Source organism: Notamacropus eugenii, chromosome 3 (genome assembly GCF_028372415.1).
Source record: "Notamacropus eugenii isolate mMacEug1 chromosome 3, mMacEug1.pri_v2, whole genome shotgun sequence".
NCBI lineage: Eukaryota > Metazoa > Chordata > Mammalia > Diprotodontia > Macropodidae > Notamacropus > Notamacropus eugenii.
In genome coordinates, this window is record NC_092874.1 from 67,922,265 (window position 1) to 67,934,133 (window position 11,869).

The following is an 11,869-nucleotide window of genomic DNA, read 5'->3' on the forward strand; positions in this document are numbered from 1 at the left end:
GGAAAGATTCAGACTAATGAAGGAAGAAATTATTCAGCCTTGAAAAAAACAGGATAAGTAAGTATAGTATGGTCTTACATAGATGCATATATCAATAAAACATATATATTTTTACATGTAACTGAAGAAAAATAAAATACTAAATAAAGAAAAAAATTTAAAAAGAAAAAAGAAAATGTAAATGAAAATGTCAGCGAGTAGAACATTTCAACAGTTGAACATTTTGATACTTTCCTTAGGAAATGAATTTTAGAACATCAGTTTTAAGGAGTCTATAAAGCTATAATTACTAAAGTTATGACTGACAGATACTTTTTCTTACTTCTTTTCCACTGGAAGTTACTGACATGTTTAATGCCAATTTGAAGTAAAAAAAATTAGATCCTAGTGTAGCATCTAAATTTCTAAAGAAGTTAAAAGAGTTACAGGAAGAAATAGTAAAATTATACTATGGAGGCACCTCAGCCTTCCTCTCTCAGAACTAGACAAATCTAATCACAAAGTAAACAAGAAAGAAGTTAAGGAGGTGAATAGAATTTTAGGAAAGGCAGATATGATAGGCCTCTGGAGAAAACTGAATGGGGAGAGAAAGGAATATACCTTTTTCTCAGTAGCATGTCACCCCAAAATTGATCATGTATTAGAGCATTAAAACCTCAAAGTCAAATGCAGAAAGGTAAAATTATTAAATGCATCCTTTTCAGATCATGAGGCAATGACAATTTTGTTTAACAAATAGCTCTAGAAAGATTAAAAATTAGTTGGAAACTAAGTAATCAAGTCCTAAAGAATGAGTGGATCAACAAAAAAATTTAGATCTTATCATTAAATGTATGGAGTGTGAACACAGAAAACAAGTGACAATTACCAGAAGCCAGCATAGTTCTAACTAACAATAGTTTAGCTTAACAATAATTCAAGTTACACTAGCATCGTTTCCTTTTTAAAAATCAGGATATTCAGTGTGTGACTCTGGGCAAGTCACTCAAGCCCGATTGTCTCACCAAAATAAAAGTGGAGAGGAGGTGGCTAGATAGTGTAGATCTTGACAGGAAAGCAGGTTGGGCTGAATATAATAAGGTGAAATTTATTAGGGACAAAAACCAAATTTTACGTTTAAGTTTAAAATATGAACTTCACAGGTGTAAGTTGGTGGCAGTCTACTATTATTACTAATGAAAGCTAGCATTTCTGTAGTGCTTGAAGGTTTATAAAGCACTTGGGAAATATTATTTCATTTGAAGTAGTTGCAATTATTAGTCCCATCTTACAGATGAGGAAACTGACAGACACAGGTGAAATGACTTGCCTAGGATCACACAGTTGATAAGTGTCTAAAGCAGGACATGACATCATGTCTTCTTGACTCCATGTCTAGCAGTCTATGTGCTGTACCACCCTTCTGCCTCAACTAACTATATAGTGGTTCATCTGAGAAGATCTTAGGGTGTTAGTGAGCAGCAAACTCAATATGAGTTCAAAGTGTGATATAGCAGTACAAAAAAATTAAAAACCACTGAATGGAATCTTAAAGAGATACGTATAGAACTAGGGAAGTGATGAGCTCCTTATTGTCTGCCCCATCAGACCAATTCTGGAATATCATATTCTGTTCTGGATTCCATATTTTAGGAGGGACACGGATGAACTGGAGAGCCTCCAGAGGAAGACTTCCAGGATGCTGAAGAGACTCAAAAATCATGGTGAATCATGAGAAAAAAGACTTGGGACAGAGGGCATGATGGCTATCTATAAATGGTAAGGTGTGTCTTGTGCATAGGGATTTGACCTCTACTGCTGGGTACCAGATGGCAGAAGTGGGATGAGCCAGTAAAATCTGCAGAGAGACAGCTTTAAGTTTGATCTAAGGAAAAGTTTCCCCACATTTCAAGCTATTCAAAAGTGTAATGGGCTATCTTGGGAAGTGATGGGTTCCTTCTTACTAGACGTCTTCAAGCAAAGGCAGGATCATTAGCAGGTGAGTATGTTATAGTGGGGATTCTTGCCCAGATATGACTCAGACTATGTGACTTTTCAGGTTTCTTCTAATTCTGAGATTCTCTGATTTTTCTGCTTGGGGAACTAGTTTGAGTTGATGACCAAGAGAGAGCTGGAAGAGATTGAAAAAGAAACGAGTCAGGTCTGGCAACAAATTATCACTAGACTGGTTCCAAGAATGAAGTGCTCGGTTCAAATAGAAAAATTGGTATTTTGAAGTTCCAGCAGTGACCTTACCCTTCAGTAAGAGCTGCTGCTTTTGTCCGACTTTTACCAGGTGTGTTATCATTTGCATCATACCACTGTTCCGTGTTAAACCTTTCAGATGGTATCTCTGTTGTACAGTTTTGGCCTTTCACAAGCACCTGCCAGAAGTTGTCAGTCCCTTCACCTGTTATAAGAATATAATGTTTCAAAGTTAATGAATAGATTGCTAGATGAGATACTACTGGCACCAAGTCAACCAAGTTTTTCCCTCTTTCTAAGCAATAAAGAAACAAGCTAACACTTAAGGCTTTTGTTTGTAAATGCTTGATGGTGGGTTTGGAAAAGGAAGATGAAAAGTTCTTTTCCTGTTTAATTTGGATCCTGATTGATCTTACTCAGATAGGAAGGGAATACACAAAAATAGAGTCAGAATTAACCCATGTTTTAATGATGTAGGAAGTGATGTAGATTTGGGGAGTGAAGGACAAGAAGGATGAATGGTGGTACAAGAAGCGTCTCTCTCAGCCTGGACATGCTCTTGGGTTTGACTCTACTATGCAACTTATGATAATGCAGCAACAAGAAGTAATTGAAGTCTTATATAACCTACGTGATGAACTCCAAGAAGCAGTCTCAGAGGTTCCTCCTGTGATAGAGATGTGAATCGGGAAAAAATAATTTAATTTCCTAATTTGAATTTCCCAACTGACTGTGCATTGACCAACAAAGAAGTGATGAATGGAACAACCTTGAGGGATGCTTGTTGTGTGTGTTTGTCCTTGTTTGCCAAAGAAGACCATGCTATCAGAAATAATGACATGACTTGCACTTGACTTTGTTTTGAGTGAGGGAGGGCTGTGCAGGTCACCAGCCTCACTTCTCCTCCAGAGAAATCTGAATCCAGTGACCAGATATTCATCAGGATGACTGGAGATGACCCAGGATGAGGCAATTGGGGTTAAGTGACTTGCCCAAGGTCACACAGCTAGTGAGTGTCAAGTGTCTGTTTTATTTCTTTCTGAATTTAAGAAGATTTTTATACCTTCCTCTCTCTCTCTCTCTCTCTCTCTCTCTCTCTCTCTCTCTCTATATATATATATATATATATAAAATATATGTGTGTGTATATTTGTGTGTATGTGCGTTTGTACGCATATGTGCATGTGTATAGCTAACTCCTGATGACAGTAGGGTTATAGAACTACCAGCTTTCCTCCCCATCTAATTCCTCTGTGTCAGTTCTTCCTCTTGCACCTTATTTGTATAATTATTTTTTTTACCATTTCCTAAATGGTTTTGCTTTTTAGAATCACATCATACTCAGGTCTAAAGCAATCTTTCTTTTGAATTACCAATTACTAACAACAATCTTGGGGATTGTAATGGGGATTTGCATCTGAGGTGAGATTTGAACTCAGGTCCTCCTGACTTCTGCACTGGTGCTCTATACACTGCACCACCTAGCTGCCCCTGGGGTGCTTGTTAGTTCCTGGTGGAACACCAGATAGGGGGATATGACTCTAAATACTCAAACTATTCCTATTTTGTAGGGAAAGACTGGTTTGGGCTGCCTGGGTCTGGTAGGCACGGTGGGCATCTATGTCCTAAGAGGGTTGTTTTAGCATGTTGGGTTTCATCCTTGTTGCTTCTGTCATCTTGAGAGAAAACATTATACAACTAAACCGTGTTTGACTGATGGAATAATAATAGCATTTCTATAGTGCTTGAAGGTTTGCAAAGTTCTTGATAAATATGAACTCATTTGAGGAAGTTACAGTTTGCAATGGGGATTACCCCATTTTGCAATTCAGAACACTGAGACAGATAGAGGGGGTGTGGTTTGCCCAGGGTCACATATAGTTCATAATGGCTGAGGCTTGATTTGAACTTTGTTTTTCCTGACTTTAGAGGCCCAGGGCTCTAGGCACTGCACCATCTAGAGACCTATATAATATGAATGTATTATGGTATGCTCACTTGACTGAATTCCATTGAAACTACCTCAAAAGGGAAAAGGTGTAGATTTTTCTTACCCGTGCAGAGGGGCAAGAATTGGAAAAATCTTATTTGTTAAAATCTTGAATCCCTCTAGACTGAGGAGATAAACACTGCTATCCTCCAAAGAGGGGTTAGCAAACTCCAAGCCTGAAGGCTAAAACTAAGAATGTGTTTTCATTTTTCAAAACAATAAAACTTTATTTAAAGTCTAGAAAGTAAAGATAGTCAACAGTCTAAAAACCACAGAATGCTTGTTGGTTACTAAGAGTGCCTCCTGGTGCTGTGTTATAACTAAAAGAGTCAAGTGGGGAAGAGAGGTCTGCCCTTATGGCATCCTTAACATTCACCCAAGTCAATCAAATGACCAACACTGAAGTTTCACCTTGTGATAGTGAAAGGAGAAAACAGTGTTTATTTAATTCTCAACAATCTCTTGTCTGTTAATCAGAACAAGGAATTGAAAAGAAGCACTAGAAAGAAGTTTCAGTCAGTTGAACACAATAAATGAATTTATTACCTTCAACTCATCTTGATTTATGGATATTTTTTGCAACTCTATGCCTGTCTGATTGCTCAGTCTCTGACTGCAGGACTCAGATACTAAAGGGATAGTTACCCCCCACTACTGGTTGGACCACCATTACAGCATTTGAAGTGAGGGCTCCTTGAGTCAAAAGGTAGAAAATGAAGTAGAGTTTATTGACTTTTCCTCTTGGAATTCTAAATATGGAATGCTAGATCATATTCCATACATAAGTAAACAAGTCTACTTCACAGCTGTTAGTATCATAGTAGAGTTGTGGTCATCAACAATAATATAGTAATTACTAATTGATCAAGCACAAGGGGAGGGAAGAGAGGAATCCATTAAGATTTTCATTGTGATGAAACAGCGTGGTTGGGTGATTTGGGTCTCCAAGGCATTTTCCCTCCTTTCTGGGTTAATGTCAAATGATACAATTAATGTAAAAGTCTTTGCAAACCTCAAAATTCTTTATAAATGTAGTGATGATGATGGGTTGCCTGTTGGCAAACTGTCATTTCCTAGGAGTCACTCTGGGGACCTGGTATTATGTGTGTTCCTCTAAGAGTATTCTATGAATCTGCAGCTACTCTGTTAAATTTCTTTAAGAAGGGGAAAATACTAGTCATCTATATAGCACCTACTTGTTTCAGGCAAAATGTTATATCATCTCCATCACCCTGCAAAGTAAGTGTTGTTATTATACCCGTCTTACACTTGAGGAAACTGAAGCAAACAGAGGTTAAATTACTTGCCCAGATTCAAACAGCTAGTAATTATCTGAAGTGAGATTTGAACTCAGGTTTTCCTGACTCCAGACCCAGCACTCTATCAACTGCAGCATCTAGCTGCCTCAACCTAGCAAGCCAAGGAGTGTGATTTGTTATTAAATGTATAGCTTCAGGACCAGGGAAAGCTGCATTCCTAGTCAATGTTATATAACTAAGGTCCCTCAAAATAAGGAAAACAGCCCAAGCTGGTATGTGGTACTAAGTCTCTCTGGTAAAGTGGGATTTGGTCCGTTACCATGGAGCAACTTTGTTGCTGTTGTCTGTAGACATTTACAAACCCATGCCCCTCTGTCCTTCAGGGGGCTGCTAGCCACAGGTATATGTGAGCCTTATCTCTAACTTCTGTGCTGAAATTAGGCATATGGAAAAGTAGATGGGTAAACAGGTATCATGATGCTCAAGAAACCTGGACCTTTTCTCTTTCATGCTTCAAAGATCTATCATTTCATTCTTATGGATACCCCCTCTCATGACATTGATTACCACTCTTCTACCACTTAGTAGATGGACTTAGCTGCTATAACTGGTTGGACAGTCTTCAAATACAGTGATATTCTACATTCATTAGAAATGAGATTCTGAACATTTGGACATTAAATGAGAACAATTTGAGCTAATTTAGAAATATTGCTGGCTTTTGTTATTATTATTACCATACTTACCCCCTGGAAAGTTGCAACCAATTCCAACAATTGCAATTCTGTCATCCGTCTCCATCATTCCTCACAGTTGCCTAATAACCGCAAAACCAAACAGACAACATAGTACACCAGAAGCTGTATTTTGAAAACAGTGTGGCATAACTGAGCATTGGACTTGGGGGCAGAAGCTGTGGTTTTCAGTTCTGGCTTTGTTCCTTACTATTTATCACATCTAGAGAAAATACTCTCTAAGATCCTTTAAAGTTCTAATTCCTGTATTCCTATAAATAAGGGGAAATTATCCATCTCAGATAAAAGAGAAATTGTTAGAACTATTTTCTTTACAATTCTCTTAGCATGTTCTATTTCAGAATTGCTTTGAGTGACTTAAATGCCTCCAAGATGTAGAATTGGAATTGTATGGTTATTTGGGTAATACACATATACATAGATACATACACCTACATAACACATACATAGATACCTATAGTCATGCTCATATATAGGCATATACATTCATATGCATTTATGTAAGACCATACTCTACTTTGTCTTTTTCTGAAGGTGGATAACATCTTCCTTGATAAGTCAAAGTCTTTCCATATTTTTCTAAGTCCACCAACTATCATTTCCTATACCACAGCAATATTCCAACCCTATTCCTTCTAGTTATTGTAAATAGCCTAAAGCAATATTGCTTAATATGGCTGATACATAGTATAATTTCCCAATTTTTCTCTTTTGATTAAATCTATTTTTGCTTTAACTTTGCCTGAGATCCTGCTTTTTTTTTTGGTAATGAATTCTACTTCTGATCTTTATTTTATGTTTGTATGTATCTCTTATTTTCTATACCTCCTGACTCCTCTATTTTGCTTCTACCTGTTACCTTGCCCTTCTGTTACTTAACCTGCAAAGATATCTCCCTTATTCTCTCCCAGCTTTCTCCTTACTCTTGTTTCTATCTGAATTTAAAAGACTTTTATAGACTTCCAAATATATGTTATTCCTTCTTTATCCCATTCTCACTGATCTAGACACCATTATATACAGTCCTCCATCCTATTCCCTCACACTCTTATTTCATTATAAATTTAGGAGACTTTTATTCCCTTCTAAATGTATATATTGTTTTTCTCTTTAACCCAGATCTGATGTGAGTAGGGTTCCCTCTAAATATCCTTCCCTCTCCCCTTAGACTTTTATCTCTTTCTGAATTTAGAAGATTTTTATACTTTCCTATATATGTATATGTATATATATATACACACACATATTTGTGTGTGTGTGTGTGTGTGTGTGTATACACATACGTGTGTGTATACCTAACTCCTGATGACAGTAGGGTTCTGGAACTACCAGCTCTCCTTCCCATCTAATTCCTCTGTGTCAGTTCTTCCTCTTGCACCTCATTTGTATAATTACTCTTTTTACCTTTTCCTAAATGGTTTTGCTTTTTAGAATCACATCATACTCAGGTCTAAAGCAATCTTTGTTTTGAATTACCAATTACTAACAACAATCTTAGACATATGTTTTACATTTCTTCATATAAAAAGTAAACAGTCTGTTCTTATTGAGTCCCTTGTAATTAATTAGTCTTCGTTGTGTACCTTATATTTCTCTTTGATTTTATATGTCAAATTTTCTATTAAGGTCAGGTTTTTTTGCAACAATATCCTGAAAGTAATTCATTGAATGTCTACTTTTTCATTCAAGATTATGCTTAACTTTGCTAGGTATGATGCTTTTGGATGGTACCTCAGTTCTTTTGAATTCTGATATATAGTATTCCAAGTCTGTAGTCTTTTAGTGTTACAGATGGTAGGTCTTATGTGATTCTAATTGTGTCTCCTCCTTATTCGAATTGTTTTTTTTCTTGTTGCTTGTAATATTTTCTCATTGATCTAGAGCTTTCAGAATTTAACTAGGATAGTCTTGTCGCTTTTCCTCAGGTAGTGATCAATGAATTTTTCTCTTTTTCTAATTTCCCCTCTTACTCTAATGCTTCAGGACAATTTGCTTTAATTATTTCTTGTATTATTCTATCAAGATTCGTTTTTTGATCGTAGTTTTCAGGTAGTTCAATTATTCCTATGTTTTCTCTTCTTGATCTATTCTCCAAATCATTTGATTTCCTTATGATATAACTCACATTCTTTTCTATTTTTTCACTCTTTATATTTTATTTTATTATTTCTTGGTTTCTTATAACTGCTGGCTGCCTCCTGCCTAATTCTGATTTTCAAGGAGTTGTTTTCTTCCTTAAGATTCTGGATCTCCTTTTTCAGTTGTTTGACTTTCTTTTCAAAATCTAATTGTTTTTCTTGAATTGTTTTTATTTTTGAAATTTTTTTCCTTAATTTTTCTCATTTGATTCTTAAAGTCTTATTTAAGTTCTATGAATTCTTTTTGGGCAGATGACCCATCTGATATTCCTCTTTGGGATAGGAGAGGTTTTTTTTTTCTTTTTTTTTCTTGCTTCAGTAACCCCCTCTGATGATAGATCCTGGTCTTTTCCATTCCCATGGTAACTTTTTTTTTTCGTCTTTCTGAAAAATTTTGGAATCAAACATCAAAATTCAAATACACAATAGAAAAATGAAAAAGAAACATAAGCTTAAATATTGAAACAAATTCAAAGAAAAGAAAAAAAGCAGGACATGTGCACACTAAAGAAAAGAGAGTATTCAAAATATGTAGCAATAAATTTCCATATCAAGAAAACATGTATTACACATTGTGTTGAGAGCTCTCCATCTCTTCATTGCTTCCTCTTAAGTTTTATTTTTGCTCTCTGATGTGCATTTTTTTCTTTGTTCTTTCAAGGTTACAACTGAGTGCAGATATATTTATATATAGATATATACATTCACATATACATATACACACATACATGAATGCATATATGCTCATACACTTTCCCTAACAAATTCTATTCCTTATCTTTTTAATTTTATATCTGTGCATATCTCTTATTTTCTATCCTTCCTGACTCCTTTTCTCTACTTCTACCCACTAACTCGCCCTCCGATTACTAAGCCTAGCCTCCCTCCAAAGATCCCTCTCTTATCCTCCCATGCCCATAAATCTAAACAACCTTCTGTATCCTCCCTTTAACCTATTCCCTCACTCTCCTCTCTTGACGTCTTCCCCTTATCCACTCTCTCTTCCCTATCCCCTTCCCATTTTACTTCTTCTGAATCTTTTTTAGGATTTAAAAAAATTATTTTAGACTCAAACACCACAACACAAATGCCGAAGAGAGAAAGGAAAAAAAATATCATAAACTTAAATTTTGGAACTTGAAAGGAAAAAAAAGCATGTTATGTAAATAGCAGAACATAAGAGAGGATTCAAAATATGTAGCAACAAATTTTCATTTCAAGAAAGTCTGCATGATAAATACTACACATTGTGTTGAGAGCTGTGCATCTTTTCTTTGCTTCCTTGTAAGTTTTCTTTTGTTCTCTGCTGTGCACTTTTTACTTTGTTCTTTTTTCGCTCTTCCCCCCCCAAAGGTTATAATTAAGTGCAGATGTTTCTATATATAGGTAGATAGATATACATACATATATAGACATATACTTTTCCTAATAAAGTCTACTCCTGATCTTTGTTTTTATTTTTGTCCACATTTCTTGTTTTCTATCCCTCTGACTCCTCTACTTTACTTCTACCTCCTACCTTGCCCTTCTTTTACTTAACCTACCCTCCTTCAAGAATCCCTCCCATGTCTTCCCATTCCCAGAAATCTAAACACCCTTCTGTAGCTCCCTATAACCTATTCCCTCCCCCTCCCCCTAGAGATCCCTCTTCTCCCTCCCATTCTCTCCGTACCATTTTATTTCTTCTGAAGTTAGAAGACCTTTATACTTTTCTAGATACATATGTATCCTCTGTATCAATTTTTCCTCTTGCACCTCATTTGTATAAAATAATTACTCTTTTTAGCTGTTCCTAAATGGTTTTGCTTTTTAAAGCCATATCATACTCAGGTCTACCCCAATCTTCCTTATGAATTACTCCATTACTAATGACAAAATTAGACATACATTTTACATTTTACACTGTCTGGAGGTGAAAATTCCTGTGACTGGGACTGAGGCTACCTCCCAACCCAGCTAGCCCTAGCACTTGCTGCTTGCTGTTTCAACAGAACTAGCCTGGAGGTGTTCACTGTTCACAGGGACCAAACTTCCTAAGATTTTTCTTTGGATCTTTTCCAATTGTCCCAGTATGACAACGGTTCTGTTCTAACTCTAGTTTATTTTTACCTCTGTGCATTCACCCTGAGGAGTTATTTTATCTTGTTTGTGGGGGAAATCTAGAGAGCTTGGAATTTTCTGGACAACTCCACCATCTTCCCAGAATCCTCTTCCCCCAGTCATCTTTTTAAGAAAGGCTGAGCTTTTTAACGACAAAGTCTATCATTTGCTTCTTTTTATATCTGCAGTGCTTACCACAATGCTCCCCACAGTGATAAAATCAGAGATACAGTTTAAAAAACAGTCTCATGTATGCAAATTTTTTTAACTATTCAAAGGTTTAGAATATGTATAACATATTATATATACTATGTTATATGTGTATAATATATTATGACATAATATAGTGTATTATATTTTATAACATTATAACAATGTTATTGCATGATTATATGTTACATATAGACATATTATGTTTTTATAATTTAATATATTATTACTATATTATTTTAATTATTAACATATTACATATCTTTGTATATATAAAATCAATATGTGCAAGTATATATATACATACACACAAACATACTGATTTTTGGTACAGCTTAGAGCTTATCACAATTTGAAATAAAATAAAAACTTGACTTCTAAATAATGATTTGTAAAAATAAAATATGTAAAAATAGAATGATGATATGTAAAAATAAAAAATAAAATGAAGTGTAAAAAATAAATAAAAATATGTAAAAATTAAAAAATGTAAAAATGTAAAAAGATGTAAAAATAAAAATAAAATTAAAAAACTCATAAATATAAGCTCCTTGAGAGCAAGAACTCTATTTTTTGCTTTTGCTTTCTATGCTCAATGCCTAGCTTAGTGCTAACAGAAGTTTAATAATGTTTGTTGAATTTCATTGAATTGAAAGGACATAGGAATCTTACTATAACACAATTTCATGTAGCACTGAATTTGGCATTAAATAGGACTCAGCTTGGATTCCATTCAAAGAGACTTAGCCACTAAGAATGCTGAAATTGTATCTTGTATCATTGTCCATGTTATGGACAAAGAGTGCTACAATCAGTCTTCTATGTCCAGATTTTTGTCAATTATAAAGAGATGGTTGGTTCTTACCTTTAGTATTTATTCCTCTCTTCATCAGAGATGAAAGTTTTAGACTCTGTCTCACATTCTCCTTATATAGGCTGATGGGATTTAAAATGATTGTGTCATGGTTTCTTTTTTAAACATTTTATAGAGGGGAGACAAATTAACTGTAAGGACCTTGAGTAAAGTTCAGAAAAGAAATCTCAGTATTTCCTGCATTCCAGTAATGCCCGCGATTCTTCAGGGTTGCTAAGAGATCCCTTGTTATTTATCAAAACTATGGGGTAATTTTAATGGTCTTGGCACTAGCTGGAAGGGAGTACATGGAAAATGGAAGGAATTCAATTGCTCCTCCTGTTTAACAAACAACTATCCAACACTCACATTTTTAGCAA

The 11,869-nt window shown here is 35.2% G+C and overlaps 1 protein-coding gene across 1 annotated transcript in view; it reads right to left on the reverse strand.

Annotated features, from left to right (window-relative positions):
• Positions 1-11,662, reverse strand: part of LOC140532842 (phenolphthiocerol/phthiocerol polyketide synthase subunit C-like) — a 29,597-nt gene extending 17,935 nt beyond the window's left edge. Inside the window, exons 1-3 of the mRNA XM_072651810.1 lie at positions 11,502-11,662; positions 6,180-6,250; positions 2,236-2,389 (exon numbers count right to left, since the gene is read on the reverse strand). Of these exons, the coding sequence (XP_072507911.1) occupies positions 2,236-2,389; positions 6,180-6,237 (212 nt within the window). The 5' untranslated portion in view covers positions 6,238-6,250; positions 11,502-11,662. The remainder of the gene's footprint in view (positions 1-2,235; positions 2,390-6,179; positions 6,251-11,501) is intronic.
• Between the last annotated feature and the right edge of the window lie 207 nt (positions 11,663-11,869).